Genomic DNA, 18,637 nt, shown 5'->3' on the forward strand with positions numbered 1-18,637 from the left:
TTTAATATTAGTTAACTAGGATGTGAGGAATTCTCAAAATATGAAGTGTGACATAAATGCTAGAACAGTGAGTTCCAATGCAATGAAATTTTCTAAACTCAATTAAATTATATTATATGATAACTCGAGAGCTAATTCGGTGGCAGATATCCTACGCCAGTCCCAGCATCGCCTTGACTCTGCGCTAAAGGCACTGCCGCAGGCGAAGCGAAGTCCAAAACCGGTGCCACACTTTCATTTGAGTGTTGCGATTGACCGCCCAGGGACTCGTATTGCGATTGAATGGCGTGCTGTGCATGCGCCGCATCTTCGGGCGTACGATACTTAACGAAATGCACTTCTGGTGCATTCGTGCTGCCACCCTTTAGCGCCTGCAACTTTTTGGCCAATTCAGAGACATCGGGCTGTTTGCTAAGCACATAAATGGCAGTTCGCTGCTCGGCAGCCTGTTGAGCTAACTGCAGTACGGCATTGCTGAGACCTTGATTTTCTGGCGCCTTAATGAAGACCACACGCAATTGCTTCTTTAGCGATCCACTGAATTGTTCAGCGCCGACATTATCGTCGAACTCGTGCTGGGGCGCAGCGTAAGTATAGAATTCTTTGTTGTATTCGATGTGTCCAGATTGTGGACCTAATCCTGTTCCACTACCGCTGTGAGCGAAGTTTCCGGCATCATTAACGCCAGTGAATCCGCTAAATCCACCGTCAGTTGTAGTGGCAACTCCACCGGAGTAGCTGTTGGCTCCGTTTGGGATAGCATCGCCGAGAAGGATTCCTCCAGTCGGAGCATCGTGTCCAAGTGGTTGGTAATTGTATCCCAAATTATCCGCCGCTGCGGCAGCAACGAGGCAAAGAAGCTGGAATTATACGCAAGATATTGAAATATCGCATAATATTTAACAGTTTTTCGTAAATAATAATGTTTAAAATTAAGAACTAACTACACCATAAAAAAATAAATATTGGATGATTGTGATTTATAGATATTAAATCAATCGTTTCAATTTGCTACTGACTCAATGTTAATCACTTAATCCTTCTTCCATTTTTTTCTGTACGAAGCTACAATCATATTTTCGAGCGACTTTCCTCCTATTTTTCTGACTGCCTGAGTCTAATTTCAAAGTTTACATATATCAGGTTTCGCTCGTAGATCACATTCGCATTCACTATTCTCTCACTTGAATCTCGACCTCATTCTCTTTTGATGAAAAATTTGTAAATGATTTGATCTCAGGATAATAGTTGTGTTGAATTTAATTTGAAGAGCAATTCGCTTTCGGACTTTTTTTTATAAAATTAAGTTCTATAATCTTTAACTATCTATTTTTAGTACTCTGTATGATAAAAATAAACGTCTTTCAGACAGAAGAGAAGTCATTTAGTTTCCATTTATTTTATTTTGCATAACCACCACTTAAGCCTTTCCGTTCTATAAACTTTTCAGCGACCTTTTTCACACCTTATGTTTTCCACACTTCCACTTCTAACCTCACTTTCTCACTTCGTATATTTTGTAAAAGTTTCCTCAAATCAAACTACCCGTATCACATAACTTTGACACTTGCACACTTACGAGAAATCCGTACATCTTTCGTTCGCAATATTGATGGATGATCTCGACCGAGTTGGGCTCCGGTCTGACGTTAATGAGAGCTAAAACGTGTTTATGGCTTGCGATATTGACGCGCGTGTTTTATAGATGAAATGCAGCGAAATTGCTTTAATTTGAAAAGGGTCAATAAAAACCCGATGAGCGTGGTGTAAGCAAAATCAATGGCAAGCCAAATGAAAGACAAAAGAAACGCAAAAATTACACACCAATCATTGTAAATATTGCAAACCAAACATAAAAGAGTCCGAAGCTCTTCGCAATTGATTTGGCAATTTGGCAACCAGCAGCGAAGTTGTAAGTTGAGCTGTTAAGCTGAAATTGATATTGATTGTATTATAATTAATGATAAATGCTGCAAAATGTCAGTCGCATGTAAATGATTTTTATGCTAAATATTTTCGCTTGAAAAGGGGAGTGTTACAAGATTTAAAATTATCACATTACTCTTTCCCAAGTCAAGTGCCAATTAGTTAGTTAGTTTTTAATAACACAAAACCGCCAATTTTTGCACACTCTTGAGATCATTCGTAATTGTTCGAAATTTCGTGTAAACCACATTAGCACAAACAATCAACCCTGTGAAATTATCAAAACAACTGCTTTAGACGATAATATCAAAAAATATAATACAATTTGGTAAAAGGTTGAAAAGTGAATTGACTGTAACACCTCACACTCTTGAGATATCAATGGAGTGTACTCGTATTGAGCATCACTTTCGTAAATAAATGAGAACTCTGTGCGAAGTTCAGGCCGCCTTCAGTTGGTGCGTTCCGGCTAAATAAACTGTAGACTTCACGGCCTTACCCACTCCTGAACTGCACTTTAGCCATGACCTGAATTTTTGATTAGGAATTAGCGGTTTGGATTTCGGTTGAGGTCTAGGCCGATGGTTGGGATATTCTGACACCTGAGTATGCTGGTAGGACACTCAGCAAAAATTACGGAAGTGCTAATGTCGCAACTGCCTACGTCCCATTGAATTCAGGGCAGACCTCAGAGTACGGAAAGCAGATTCTGGCTGATATCGGTCTACATGCTACACGAAGATAAGGTGGAACCAACTCCCATACAGGTAAGAAAGGCCTTGGAGGAAGCGCGGCAAAGAAATGCCAGCTTTATCATTGATTCCGACGGAACCTCGCGGCCTCGCGGCAAAGTTATAGTTGAAAATCTGTATGTATGCATCAAGTGAAGCTCACCCACTTTTATAACGACAATCAAGAAGGACGTCCTCGACCTCATCTCAACCTCAAAGGCGATGGGACCACTGATTTTAGATTGGAGGGTTCTAAAACACAATCCAATGTCTGAACAGATACAACGCGTTTAGTTTAAGTCTAAGAAAACCCATAAGGAATACATAAAAACGTACTAGGACCTATACTCTGCAGGAAGCTCCGACAAGCCATTCCAGGCGAGCCGGGAGAGAAATCGCTGGGGATAAGTGCTTAGAAGCTCAGCACGGCTTTTAAAGCTTCTCTAGTGCGTGACTGTCCAATTAAATTACCAAGCTGCAGAGGGAATAGCTTCTGATGAACATTGGAACTCTCGGAAATCAGGGCTTCTTTTAGAAGGTTATTCCATAAGACCGATAGGAGCAGGGCAACTAACGACTGGTTATTGTACAAGGTCGGAATCGCAATCTCCAAGTCCGAAATAAGGATGACCAAAAGATCTTCGTGGAAAGCCTTTTGGAAAAAAATGGAAAGTTGACATCAATATTGCAAAAAAATTATGAAGTTCTCAGCTCGAATCCAAATTTTGATCGAAAGTGATTTTTTTTTTAAATACCAACTTAAAAGTTTTAATGATTTCTTTTGCTATAGAGATTAGGGTCTCGAATATCATATCTTAAGTAACTGTTAGCTCACACCCTATGTGCTCCTTAGCATATGTGGTAAGTAGAGAACACGTGCTAAACTTCCTCTCAAAGAGAAGTGGAAGTAAAAAGGTTTCTTGGCGTAGGAAATCACGCAAAAAATATATATAGGCCTCAGTGTTTAAAGATAAAAGATGATTCACGCATGCCATTATTAGATTTTGCTGATTTGAAAAAAGTTAAAAATCTTCGGTCTTATTTTCTTGCCTATAGATTTGGGAGCCAATAACTCTAACTTCTAACCTTCATAAGGTAAGGTCAAATTATCAAGTATTATTGGCAATATGTATTTATGAAAAAAAATCGATTTTTTGTAATTCACAAACAGATATTACCCTTTTAAACCACTAAAGCTTGTGCCAACCCTAGCAAATACGCCCTACGATTGGCTCATTATGTAAGAAAGCGAAATGAATCGGTGCATATTTCATAACAAAAGTCGCTCAAACCGCCGTCAAACAAAGGTAGGGAAATCAATAGGAGAAGCATAAACGAAAACATCAAACAATTAACCGCACCGCAAAGCCATAAAACGGGTTTGCTTACAAAGACACAAAGAGCAGAAGAGATAAACTAATAACAGCTGCCCGCGCAACATTAGTAAGCATTTAAATGGACACTTTGTAAATCTCGCAAGCCAAGCATCGATCGCATTCAGCGCGCTGGAAGGTAATTAATTAAAAAATACTAATTTGCATTTGTTGGAGCGCCACGCGCTTTAGTCACCGATTTCGCATTTCAATGTCACATTTCGCTTTTAAGCGCCTCTTTTTACAGCTACGAAGCGAAAGAAAAGCAATTAGGGTTTTAGTGCCCAACACAAGGCGAAAGAAAGAAATCGAAACAAAGAAAAAACACTGACTCACATATAAACATACAAACACCCACACGTATGTGGGCAATGAAACTGTAAAGTATTTAAATTTTAAATTAACGGTAATCCGTGTAATGAGCGATAATTTCTATGGCATTCAGCTTAAATGAAGCGTATCTCGGCTCAATTGAGGCACTTTGTATTGGCTTAATTAAATAAACTGCTCATTTTGCAGACATTCGGACTGCTGTCAGCAGCAAATATTGTCTGGGCTCACACAATGGCTGTCTATTTCGTGCGAATCGCCCGTTTGTGGTTGTGGAAAATAGCCGAGAACCACTTACTTCCATAAATCTGACTTCAGAATCATATACACAGACACACAAGCACTTCACAATCAGTAGCCACATCAGCTTGTCCATCCATTGTTTATACACAGACGCACACACATACACATACATATTTCCGTTAAACCACAAACATTACTTAAATCTTGTGCTTCAGATCCGAAGTGTTTGGCTTTAAATTTCAACAATTACTTGAAGACATTTCGAGTGTGTAAGCCACTAAAATTTAGACACAGAAATAGATTTATGTACATATGTAACTATATGACGAACATGCTGCATGATAGTGCTTGTAGGCACTCAAATATATACATATATGTGTGTGGTGTGCGTGTGTTGTTGTCAAAGAAAATGTTTTCGGTGAAAAGACAATTTCGACAATGCCGTGAAGTGTGTCTCATCCAACCGTAGTGCCATTTATCTATTTATTTTAACTAAAGTGAGTGTACCATAAACACAAGGGTATGATATTACGCACTGCTCTTTTTGGGTTTTTGAGCAAATACGAGTATGCCGCAGCTTACGAGCTAATAAATTGTAGCCAACACCTACGAGCGCGTGTAGCTTAGCGCTTCCAAACAATGCACGCCTACATAGTTAGCTGCGAGCGTATTTACAGTTTATAGCGAAAAACAATTTTGCTTTTGAATCGCTCTGACAAGAAAAATAAATGCAAAAGTGAACTAAGATCCATACTTGGCATTGCCAAAACAGAAGAGTTGGCGGGAGGCGCCCAAACCTTAACGGCTGCAGTCCTGCAGCCTACTATCGAAGTTTAGCACAGAACCCTACATTTTAATTCTCTGAGAGTCGTCCGACAGCGTTCACATGACAGTACAGTATTTATGTACTGTACATGCCTGCTCATATTGTTAGTAGCTGTCTTCGGTTGAACAAGCGTCGAGGAGTAGTTAAACAACAACAAACAACAAACTAAACGAGATGTTCAAACAAAACGGCAGCATTTGCTGGACAATCCTGCGTTAGCATGTCTTCTGACATGTATAAAATTGTTTTGCGATTATTTCTTGGAAAATAAATTCATTTTTCGCGTTTTAAAATGTTTAAGTAACCCTTTAGTTTTATCCTCTAAAGGTTCCCCAATTTCTTAAAGAAAAAACGCAGAAACTTAAAATTTAATGGGGAATGTTTATTATCTTTCGAAAGAACATTATTTGGCATTTATGTTTTAAAGATTATCTCTTTCAAATTGTGGCCGCGGTTACGTCTCAGATGCTTCTTCCGATAATTTTAATTTTCGATGACTCGTTCGAGCATTTCGACTGGTAACTGGCGAATGACACGCTTGATGTTTTGTTCTAAGGGCTGAATCGAAGCTGAATTGTCCGCATAAACTTTAGACTTTACATATCCCCACAGGCCAATCGACCGGACCGAAACGTGGAAATATCTGCACACCGAAGTGTTCTCCCAATAAATCCATTGATTGATACGACATGTAGGAAGTGGCGCCGTCCTGCTGAAACCAAGCGTTGCCCAGATCACAAGCTTCAATTTTAGGCATCAAATAGTCGGCTATCAAGGCGCGTTAACGGTCGCCACTGACGGTTTCGTTCTCACCGGTATTATTTTTGAAGAACTATGGACCCCACGGCTTATAAATAACACCAAATCCTTGTTTTTTCTCGATGAAATGGCAGCTCTAAAATCTGTTTAGTTTACTATTCGTCCCAAATGCGGCAATTTCGCCTGATTACATACCCATTAAGCCAGAAATTGGTGCTCAGCAGGCCGATTATGCTGACCATAAGTTGATCGCATCGTGCGAAAGCGAATTTAAACGATTTATAAATGTCGTTCAAGCGTAAGTATTTTCCTGCTTAAATGTCAAACCATACCGATCTAAAATAACATGACAGCTTGACACGACTCACGTGTGATCTGTCAAAAAAAGGCTATTGAAAAAAGTACCTCTACTTGGATAAACCGTAATTTAAACTTAACTTATCTAAAGAATGTTTTGAGGCTACAAGAACAATGCTTAAAATTTTTACACGAGTAATTTTAGAAAAGACTTACTATACTTTACTAAATGGTATTTAATTTAAACAAGTTCTGGATTCCCTTCAACGCGTATCCGATCTCCAAGAGGACCAGCTAAAAAAGATACCTGGCGATGAGGAAGAATAATTAGATTTAAAAATATCAAATAAAAAAATCAAATAATAAATGAAAGAATATATATTTTTTCTCAATATATATAATAAAAAAAAATATAAACCTTCATCATTATATAATATAGCTAAGAAAGTCGGGTATAGTACTTCGGAAAAATTTTCCTTACCAACAAACACTGAAAACAATGTTTGGAGGACAAATTTTTTCAAGTTTTGCGAGCCTATTAGTTAAAAAATTAAACCTTTTTCGCAATAATTCGCTTGTTGCGTGTGCTGTTTGATACGTAGTCCCATCTTGTTGGAACCAAACGTTTTTAAGCTCAACTTCTTCCAATTGCGGCTATAAAAAGTTGGTTATCATCGATCTATACTGCTCTGCATTGACAGTAACGGTGTCACCACCTTCATTTCGAAAGAAGTACGGACCGATGATTCCACCAGATTAAAAATCACACCAAACTGTCAATTTCGGTGAATATGATGGTTGTTCATGAATACTTTGTGGGTTTTCTTTGCACCAAAATCGTTAATTTTGTTTATTTACCGCACCATTCGGTTGACAGTGAGTCTCATCGGTGAAGATGATTTTCTTAAAAAACTTGTTATCATTTTCAAGTTGTTCCAAAGCAAAATCAACAGATTCGCGACGTTTACGGTAGTTCAGTGGCCTCAGTTCTTGAGTGAGATCAATTTCATACGGATGCAAGCCAAAATCCAAGGTTGTGGTTTGAGACAGTCCCAATTCTTGGGAATGTCTTGAAATCGACGAATTTCGGTCTTCAGCAGCACTTCCCTGAACGGCAGCAATATTTTCATTATTTGTAGCTGGTCTTTGTCTTATTGGCACTGGAATATTAGAAAGAAAATGTGCGCTAGAAATGTTCAACAATATGACGAATAGCAAGCACAGGTGGACGAATATTACGACCACAAAATGGTAAAAGAAAGATTTTTTTGATAATGAAATTGAGTAATTTATAAACGTTGTTCTTGCGTATATCTTTCCATGATGAAATTGTAAACATTACTGAATACAATAAAGGAAAATACAATTCATGACATATTAAAAATGGCTGAAATGATACTTAGAAATAATAGCATCCAATTCGGAAAACCCGGTCCAAACCAATATACTTGATGTTTTTAAATTTCACTCTAATAAAAAGACTCAATTATATTAAAACTAAAAACTCGATTTCAAAGCAAGAACTCTTGTACCATAAGGGTACAGAATAACACCAAACAATTGAAAGGATGACACAAAACCATACTCAAACTTTAAAATCTGTGTAACAGTAGCAAAGCATTTGCTTCTAAATGAAATACAAATGTATTAAACAATAATTGTAGACTAAAAGGGGTCCGAAACGTCCAATTAAACTGCATCAGCAGCTATCCAACCACGATTGCCTATTACCCCAGACTAAGTGACCCAAATTCTTAATAAGGCTAAAGTTTCGGAATACCTACATATATGTAAAGAATAACATAGCAGTTGAAATTGTTGGTGGAATACTCTCAATTGGTAATTATAATTTATTACTGTTATAAAACAACAATTCGTTGTAAAACTTTGTCATTCTTGTTCTACCTGTAACAGTTGAGGCTTACAAACACACCACATACATACATATTTGGTAGACATACAAGGACATGAGTAATCGTATGAGTATCTATTCGCAACAACAACTTTGTATGTATGGCTATGTGTGATGTGTGTGATTACGGCGTGTATGGGCCACTGTTGTTCATATTTGCTGGCATTCATACTCGTGTCGTGTTTTGTTTGTCATTCATCAAGTTAAAAGCTGAATGTCCTTTTGTCTCAAAACATTGTCAGTCGCTTGTCTCGACACCATCAGTGCGTTCAGCAACAGTCCGTTGGTTAGTTGGTTTGGGCAGAGCCTTGCACAATCATAATTTTATCGCATTCACCGTTTATCTTTTCGTTTGCCTTTTTGCTATATGCGATTTCAGTTATGCCCACCCACGTGGCCTTCAGTGCTGGCCCCACTTATGTGCACATGTATGTAGTTGTGTAAGTCTAGTCTCGACGTTCTGAAGTGTTGCTTTGTTGCTGCTGGGCTCCGCTCAGCGGGGTACGGTGCAACGCCGCAAAACAAATAATGCTCGTGTGCTCGTATTATTTAATTTCACTTGTACTGAATGTGTTATGGCATAATAAAATGTGTCATGAGGACTTGTGAACAGTCGTCAAAAACACGAAAGCACCCGCATGCTCGTGCGCATGTAAGTATGAATGAGCTGGCAGTCTTGAACTAAATAAATTGAGACTTCAATTGAGACGGAAAGCAGGAATGTAGTCTGGCCGAACTTGTAGTTAATTTGTTTGAGGGAGAAGGTTTACCAGTAGAGTGGAAACGTATTATGGCCGTCATCGATTCACCATTCCTCTGCTCGCTGTATTTGTCGAAGTATTATATGTGAAAACAACAAAAAAATTAGTGAATTGATGAATGTGATACGAGAGAGTATGCGATTACCTAACTAAAGAGATATCAGCTCTCAAGCAGATCAATTCGAAAAAAGTTCACGGAGTTGGTACTCCGTTCATCCATTCGGACTACATAACTTAGGCAGCGTAGCCACTATCTCTTAATTCGCTGAACCATGTCAATGTCAAACTGACAAGTTAGTCGAAATTATCTACGACTGATGTGGGAGCCAAGTCGCGAGTGCTACGACTGTGTGTTTGAAGACAGGAGATATTTCGTTTTGCCTTCGTTCACTACCAGGCCCATTTGCTTAACTTCTTTGTCCAACCTGTAGAAAGCAGAACTAACGGCGCGGGAGTTGAGGCCGATGATATCAATATCATCGGCATACGCCAGCAGCTGTACACTCTTAAAGAAGATGGTACCTTCTCTCTTCAGATCTGCAGCTCGAATGATTTTTTCCAATAGTAGATTGGCCTTGTCTGAAACCTTGTATCTAGGCCTCGGAGAGGTCTTTCCCGATCCTGACAATGATTTGGTTTGGCTCAACGTCAGTTTACCCAACCGAATTCAAACACAGCGACAAAAGGCAGCTCCTTTTCGTACTGAAAAAAGCAGCTTGGTAATCAACAAACAGTTGGTGTGTCTCGATCTTCTTTTCACGGATCTTTTCCAAGGTTGAGCGCATGGTTAATATCTGGTCAGTTGTTTATTTTGCAGGCCTAAACCCACACTGATAAGGTCCTAATTTGAATCTTTCAGACAGTCCGCTCAATAGAAACTTATATGCGATGTTGAGGAGGTTTATTCCACGGTAGTTGAATTGTGGGGTCTCCCGTTTTGTGGATTGGATAGAGCAAACTTAAGCAATCGTCGGGCATGCTTTCATTCGACCATATTATACAAAGAAGCTGATGCCTACTCCTTAAAAATTCCGTATTTGAATACCAAAAACTCTCTGCTTCTACAAATTTATTGATAAGAGTTTTTCAAAGAACTTTAAGTATATAAGTTTTTTAAATTTTATAAATTTTATTATCTTTATTTTCAGAACTCTTCCAGTAGCACCCAATTTTCAACACTACGACCGGTCTGTGCATATTTGGCTGTATTAAACCAATTCTGGAGTAAACTAGTAATATCAGCGACCACTTTGCATTTCCCCACTTGGATAACACTTATCTAAACACTTATTTCTTCCGAAGAATATAGCAACATAAGTTTGTTAAAGATTGCTTTCTCTCATTACTTGCGATTATTAAATTGCTACTAACACACGCTCAGTTGGAGCTTCCTTTACTCCCCACTGTGGTGTGGAGAGCATATGAATCTAGTTAAAGCATATAATAAAACTATTTGTGTATGATTGTATGTGTGTATGTGTATATGAATGCAATTATGTTGTCAACAGCTTATTTAATGTATTTATGTTAAATATTCGTTGTTCTATTTCTTGTGTGTGCGTATTTCAGGCATATCAACAGGTAAACAATGCCAATTGTTATGTTCATTCACTCTGTGAGTGTATGTGTGTGTGTTCAAATTTAATGCCAGCATATAATTTATGGTTGAAATGTTTTAACTGTATAAAAGCGATTTGAATTAGTCATGTGCTAAGTGATTAGTAATTGAATGTAGGCGTTAAAGTGATTTGCAAATCAATTCATGAGACTATTTCACCGCATATTATACAAAATTATATGTTATATGACTCTCACAAATCATCTCATAAATGTTTTGATAGCGCATTTTATGTGTCAAAATCGCAAACATTAAAATTGTGGACATTTTTGATGCCAACGAACGCAGTCGAAATGACTTGTTGCAAATTTGAATTTTATGAACTGAGTGCGTGAGAAGAAAATACACATCAACTCAATTTATGTTGATAGTAAGGAGGATACAAGGTGCGTTTCAAAGTAAACAGGACTTTAAAAAAAAACACAACAAATAGTTTTTTGGCAAAATCAATTTATTTTATTGAAAATAGTCTCCTTCTGCTTCAATACAGCTTTTTGCACGGTCCAAAAGCATGTCGAACGAGTGTTTTAGCTGCCGCCAGTATGCCAGTGCAAGCCTTTTGAATGGCCTCTACGTCTGCATAATGCTTTCCTTTCATGGGCAAATGCATTTTTCAGAAAAGGAAGAAGTCGCACGGTGCCATATCAGGTGAATACGGGGAGTGGTTAATGGTTAAAATGTGATTTTTGGTCAAATAATCGTCCTTCTAATGTTGGATTCTGAACAATTTTTGGTCGTCAGTCAATTTGTGCGGAACAAACCGTGCACACACCTTTCGTAAGCCCAAATGTTTGGTCAAAATGCGATAAAACGATATGTTTTGGAGATATTCAATTCCATTTCCATGAATATCAATGATGTTTTCGGCTGATTTTTGATTAATTCACGCACCGTTTCGATGGAATTTCCGGTGATCACGGATTTTGATTGGACCACATGTTGTTCGTCATTTATGTCCTCACGACCACTTTGAAAACGTTGAAACCACTCTTGCACTCTTCTACGGGATAGGCACTCATCGCCATAAACTTGTTTCATCAATTAAAACGTTTCCGTAAAAGTTTTACCAATTTTAAAACAAAATTTAATGTTGGCTCTTTGTTCAAAGCTCATTTTCGCACCGATAATACAAACATACTGACACTTAAAACGCAATAACTTCACTTCCAATCAATGCAATGTCATGAATTTCTCACTAGACAATCGATAAAGATAGCAGATTCTAACGCACCAGTCGACATATAGATGGCGCCACCAAGGGCCGCTTCCTGTTTACTTTGGAACACACCTTGTACATAGTTACATACACATATACTTGTATAGCTCATGGACGTGTAGAAGAGCACCAGCCAAACCTTGCTATTAAGCAAGTTATTACAAATGCGTCAGACGCCAAACTACAATCACTAAACGGAGAGTTAACTGAATTATACTATACAAGTATATACTGTCATTTTCGTAATGACGTTACCTACTCGTGGAGCACCAAATTCTCTAATATTTCCGAGTTCCAAAAATATCCAGAGCCACTTGCATTTATTTACCCTCAGGACATGACATTTCACATAAGCAAATCAACAACTCTGCAGGAGTTACCCTCGTTGAATAACTTAAAATGGCCTGTCTGCATATTTCATAAGCACACCACAGAGTGGATAACATGCAATTACCCCCATAAAAGAATACATAATGCCGCCGACAATTGTGTACAAAAAGCATGTATGTCGCCACACAAGAAGTGGAAAGGGTGTTAAAACAAATACAGACTAACAAAATTATTGATATCAGCTGGTAGATGGGCTACAAGCGTGGAAAATGGTCACCGGAATATAAAAGAACCCTCTTTAATAACCACTAGCTAACCACTTTTTATTTTGCTCGCTACTTTAAGACATTTTTTACTTCATCACCTTTCAACGTGTTTGAGCAACATTTGATTTCACCTAGTTACCGTTAACAAAAACTTTTTAATTGAAACGAAATGAAACAAAAAGTAAAAGAAACAACATTAAAGATAATAAATATTCATGAGCGGAGGGCAAAGTTGCTCATACGCTACCGCCAACGCAGGGCATTTCGTCAAATCGGCTGCCAGCGTCACCGGCGTGGCGGCGCAGCGACGTAGCGACCATCAGCCCGCGGCCGGTTGCTGGTTACATGAAAACCTGTTGCCGCCACCTGCGATACACGCAGCTGCACTTTGTTGCTGTTGGCGTGTTGTGATTTCGATGAGACAAGCTCGCCGCGCCCCTCTCCCGCCCCTTTCATAACAACGACATATTTTCGCTCGTCAATGGCGGCGATATTTGCGCTTGGAGGCATTTAAACCGCAGCGGTGTCAACGGCGTTGCCAGCAAGCGTGCAAACGCCAACTAGATAACGCTTTGTGATAGCTCGACATGGCACATAAATCAAAAACTTTGCATTTTGCTCTTTCATTTGCTGTTTTAAATTAAGTTCGCGCAACACTGAAACTTTGCATAATCGAAAAGTGAGCAGAAATGTATTGAGGGTTGTAAGAAATGAATTATACGAGTAAACGAACACACCCAGTTACATAACGAAGGCGTTCGCTAAATTACTGCAATTTTAATTAAAATAAGACAAGAAAGCTAAGGACTTTATCAGTGCATATTAATTACATGCCTGCGGACAGAAAGAGCTATAAAGCAAAGTTTCGCTTATCACACTTTATTTCATTTAAATATTTATTATTTTAAGCGGAACCAATAATTGTATGAAATGCGTACTAAGATACAGATTAAGGAGGGCTTTGCTATAGCAAAAGCGAACCAAGTTTGATTAAGAAAGAATTTTGAACCGAATGCTTAAAAAATAATATGAATATATGATCATTCAGAACATAAACGCTTCGTCTTAACCATCGAGCGGTGATTGTCGTTATAAGCGAACTCGGAAGGAATACGAGTACTCGATGACACAAAAAATGCGGAAAAAATAATATCACAGACTCGTTCATTCACTGCGAGGTCCGTAATGTGTATTAAAAAACAAAAGACATAAAATATTCATAAAAATGTTTAAATAATTAATACAATTTTTTTTAATTCACAAAAATCGTTATTTTCAGGCTGTCACACTAGTTGTACCGCTTAAGGGGCTATACCAGTGTGTCACTTTCAAAAAAAAAAAAAAAAACAAGAAAAAACGTTAACTTCGACTGCACCGAAGCTAATATACCCATCACAGGTGAATTTCTTTTAGTAACTTTGTGTTCAGTTTGTATGGAAGCTATATGCTATAGTAATCCGATCTGAACAATTTTTTCGGAGATCATATCATTACCTTCAGCAGTAATCCATGTCAAATTTCGTGAATATACATTGTCAAATGTGAAAGTTTTCGATACAAGAACTTGATTCCGATTGTTCAGTTTGTATGGCAGCTATATGTTATAGTCGTCCGTTAACGGCAGTTCCGACAAATGAGCAGCTCCTTAAAGAGAAAATGACGTTTACAAAATTTCAAAACGATAATTTAAAAACTGAGGGACTAGTTCGTATATATACAGACAGACGGACGGACAGACAGACAGACGGACATGGCTAAATCGGCTCAGCTCAACATACTGATCATTTATATATATACTTTATAGGGTCTCCCGCTTCCTTCTGGGTGTTACAAACTTCGTGGCAAACTTAATTTGCCCTGTTCATGGTAAAAAAATGAAATCAGCAAGGTCGTATCTTGAATAACTTTTGGATGGCAGCGTTCTAAAGAGCGACCGCTCGCAGGTACAAACATATATAAGTGAAACTTCTAACGGGGTTTTCTCGAAACGACATATTTCACAATTGCTGACATCATAACTTAACGTGAAATCAACCGATCGACATCAAATTGTATTGGTATTGTTAAAACATTTACTATACAATGACCTACGATCTTTTTGATTGGGTAAAAATTGTCAATTTGACATTAAAAACGACCATTTTTTACCTAAAAAGAATTTTTTTTTCAAAATTACGCCATTTTTGTTAACCTTTGATATTTTTCAAAAATTTTAGGTTATTGTATAGGAAATATAATAAACTTTATGATTTTTTTTGTTTCAGCTACTCATTCGGCCGGAATCATGTAAGCAATTGGGGGTATTTTTTTTTTGCACCTTCAGCAAATAACTCTGTTATTTTTGAAAATTTTTGTAAAAAAAAATTTTTAAATAAATAAATAAATATTAAAAAAAAAATTATTAGGTCTACAACTTTGCTTCCGTTTTCCAGTAGATGTCTCTAGGGTCAAGCACTGATCGATTAAATCGTTTTATATCGATCTTAGACATTTGTGTCAACACTAACCCATCAAAATATTTGTAGAGATCTGTTTGCATCCCGAACTTATTGTCAACTGAAAATGTCAATTTTTGAGCCGAGTTCTCGACATTCGCGTGAAATTTTGCTTTTTCTTTTTTTCTTTTTTCTTTTTTAATTCCAAGAAAAGTGCGGCTGAGGCTTATCGAATGCTTTCGGATACGCACGGTGAGGCTGTTCTATGTGAAAGAACATGTCGCGAATGGTTTCAACGTTTTAAGAATGGTAATTATGAAGTCGAAGACCGGCATGGGGGTGGAAGGTAGAAGATTTTCGAAGATGCTGAATTGGAAGCATTACTCGACCAAGATACGTTTCAAACCTAAGAAGAATTGGCCGAATCGTTGCAAGTGACACAGCAAGCCATATCTCAAGCCATTCAGAAACAAGGAAACTGGGTTCCTTACGACTTGAAACCAAGAGATGTCGAACGGCGCTTCTTTGTATGTGAACAGCTGCTTCAAAGGCACAGCCGAAAGAGATTTTTACATCGCATTGTAACTGGCGATGAAAAATGGGTCCACTACGATAATCTTAAGCGAAGAAAGTAACGGGGAAAGCCTGGACATGCCTCCACGTCGACGAAAAAACTGAACATTCACGTCGTCATGGTCATGCTCTGCATTTGGTGTGACCAGCTGGGGGTGATATATTATGAGCTGCTAAAGCCAAGTGAATCCATCACAGGAGATCGATACCGAACGCATTTGATGCGTTTGAGCCGAGCACTAAAAAAAAACGGCCATAGTACGAGGAAAGACACGATAAAATCATTCTCCAGCATGACAATGCTCGGCCTCACGTCGCAAAGGTGGTAAAAACTATTAGGAGATGCTGAAATGGGAGATCTTATCCCACCCGCCGTATTCTCCAGACGTTGCTCCATCTGACTACCACTTATTCCGATCGATGGCACACGGTCTAGCTAACGAGCACCTCAGTTCTTATGAAGATGTCAAAAATTGGATTGATACTTGGATCGACTCGAAAGATGAGGAGTGCACTTTTGTAGAGTGAACAATTCTGAGAAATATGCGTCTAAAGTCAAAGCGATGCCATAAAATACCTCTGATCTGTAGAAATTTAAAGATAAAAATCACGATTGTAGTGTATTTTCTATGGAAAATTTTTACAGGCCTTGGTCCAGTTCTTAATGTTAATATTAAGGGCTAAAATTTTCATGGAATTTTTTTTAGGGTATTTCCAAGGAAATCTCGTGACGGGACTGAAAAAAATTAATTGTTCAAATAAAAAAACACCCCAATGTACATATGTTAGCATAGCACGGAATAAAAATTTTAGTTTTTACGAAATTTCAAAACTAGATTTGCCACTTTAATTAAGCAATGACTGTGCACTTTTTAGTCAAAAATGTGCTGAGAAACCACTTTCCTATTAACCGATGAATGTAGATCAGACATTTCAATTTCTTAAAAGTATCGATATTAAACATCTCCGCGTTCCACGACCATCTCATGAATCAAGAATTCTTATTTAAAATTGAAATATTTCTGTTAAAAAAGCTAACGGTGATTTAGTTTTATTAAAAAAAAAAGCCCACGAGTGGTACAAAGCCTTCAAATATGGGCGACAGATCGTTGAAGACATGCCTCATTCTGGACGACCTTCGACCTCTTCAACTGATGAAAATAATAAAAAGTGGATGGTGCTCGAAAATCTGCAAGCTGGTGTTAGAGAGATTGCAAGAGAGCTCGACATTCATTTAGAAGTATTGAAACGTTTGCGTCAAACAACCGGAATTGTGAAAGAACAATCGCATCTAGCCATGATTGTGACCGAATTTAAAGCCAAACCCGCAATGAATACCATCAATCAACCACCGTACTTATTACTATACTTTTTATACTGTAATTTCCTAAAATAACTGAAAATTTCTCTAGTTACTTTTTAAGTCTGAAAGTTTGTCAGCATATTTTTCACAATTTCTTCATAATTTGGTACATTATGAATCGCAAGCAAACTTTCAACTACCGACACAAAACCAGAAAGGTTTTAAACTTGATATAATCTGCATTTTTTTATTACGTCTACCTGTTCCAGCCGCCTATTCCCTTCCACTGTCCGAAGGCACCATCTTCTGTGAATTTGGGATATTATTTTTCTCAGCGCATGCTTATTATTATTATTGAAGCAAAGAGAGATTTTCATTGAGTAAAGCAGCTTGTTGAGTCGTAACCCGATATATATGTAAGCTTGATTTTTAATCAAACCGTCCGCATAATTTTTCGCTTATTTTCATTAAAGAGCGAAAGATTGGGAATCATGTGCTATTTATATGCGCGAAAAAATTGTGTAGACAAATTTTGTCATTAACAAACTAATAATTTATCAAAATATAAAATATTCATAAAAAGAAAGCACATTCAATACCTCCATGAATATAACAGTAATTTGGACACTTGAAAACATCAAAATTTATTATTATGTCCAGGACAAGAGACATTTTTTTGTAGAGCTGTGATATTTTTTGCCAATATTTATGTAGGCTAGATGACTTCTGCCAAATACCAATCTATTTATGGTTCTATTCATATTGATTAAAAGTTTCATCATCAAATATTAATTTATTGTTATAGCAATTAATCAAAGCGTTAATTTAATCGCTTACAAACCTGTTAGAAAAAAAAATTCCTAGAAAATGTTCTCATATCTACTTCTTAAGAAGTTTTTACATTCACTTAAAGTACATACATATATAAAACAAGTACGAGTATTTGTTGCTTTTGTGTTCTCGGTTAAGGTTACATATGTAAAGAGGCAGCGCCTACAAGCAATCTTAAAGAAAAGAAAAACCCCAGCGAAAGCAAAAACTTGCACACGACCAACAGATGCCACAAAAAAACTGCGTGCTGTTCAAAGGAAGAAGCTCGCTTGCTGCTCCTAGAATTACACGAATTTCTCGCAAACTCTGAACCGAAAAACAATTAGCATGAAAATTTATCATCCATGTGGGCAAAATGATTTATGAGAGTAGGTAAGCAGCGGCCAAAGCGCGTCCACCCCGTACCACGTGGCGCCCGCCAGCCCGACGAACGCATCGGATGCCGCGACAACGCCCCGAACGCAACTAAGCTATTTCTTCCGTTTCACGCAATTCTCTCGCGCTTCCGCCCGCACTCGCTTATGGCCATTATCGAGCCAGTAGCTGCGTTTAATATTTCCGTTGTCGCTTGTTGCTTCATTCATTTGGTGGCTGTTGCTGTTACTATTTATGTTGTTGTTGTTGTTGGTCGGTCAGTGGTGCGCTTGACCTGCATTCCAAATGCTTAAATGTTTGGTTTGTATTATTGTTTTGTTGTTGTTGTTAGCCTAGGCATGCTGAAAGTATTCCAACCGACGGCGAGTAATACAATTGAAGGTGTTTGCTCTCAACAACCACAGGCTCCTGCACACACATAGCTACAGATATGCTCTGTCAACGCCCTGCTAGAAGACATACGAACAGAAGAAGCTTGCGTTGTTGGTTCGGTCAATTTTTCGAAAATTAATTGCTGCACTAATTGTTTTCC

The 18,637-nt window shown here is 37.9% G+C and overlaps 1 protein-coding gene across 1 annotated transcript; it reads right to left on the minus strand.

Annotated features, from left to right (window-relative positions):
- Positions 1-131: 131 nt before the first annotated feature.
- LOC126765771 (uncharacterized) lies at positions 132-13,098 on the minus strand. The gene is made up of 2 exons (XM_050483517.1): positions 12,934-13,098; positions 132-860 (listed from the first exon to the last, which is right to left on the minus strand). The coding sequence occupies exons 1-2, from the start codon at positions 13,096-13,098 to the stop codon at positions 132-134; spliced, it is 894 nt and encodes a 297-aa protein (XP_050339474.1).
- Positions 13,099-18,637: the final 5,539 nt, after the last annotated feature.

This window comes from Bactrocera neohumeralis, chromosome 2 (assembly GCF_024586455.1).
Source record: "Bactrocera neohumeralis isolate Rockhampton chromosome 2, APGP_CSIRO_Bneo_wtdbg2-racon-allhic-juicebox.fasta_v2, whole genome shotgun sequence".
NCBI lineage: Eukaryota > Metazoa > Arthropoda > Insecta > Diptera > Tephritidae > Bactrocera > Bactrocera neohumeralis.

Coding starts and splice junctions, on each gene's coding strand:
- LOC126765771 (XM_050483517.1), bottom strand. CDS start 13,098: ATGCCTCCAAGCGCAAATATCGCCGCCATTGACGAGCGAAAATATGTC. Junction 861..12,933: donor TGGCGGCAACAGGTTTTCAT/GTAACCAGCAAC, acceptor GTATAATTCCAG/CTTCTTTGCCTCGTTGCTGC.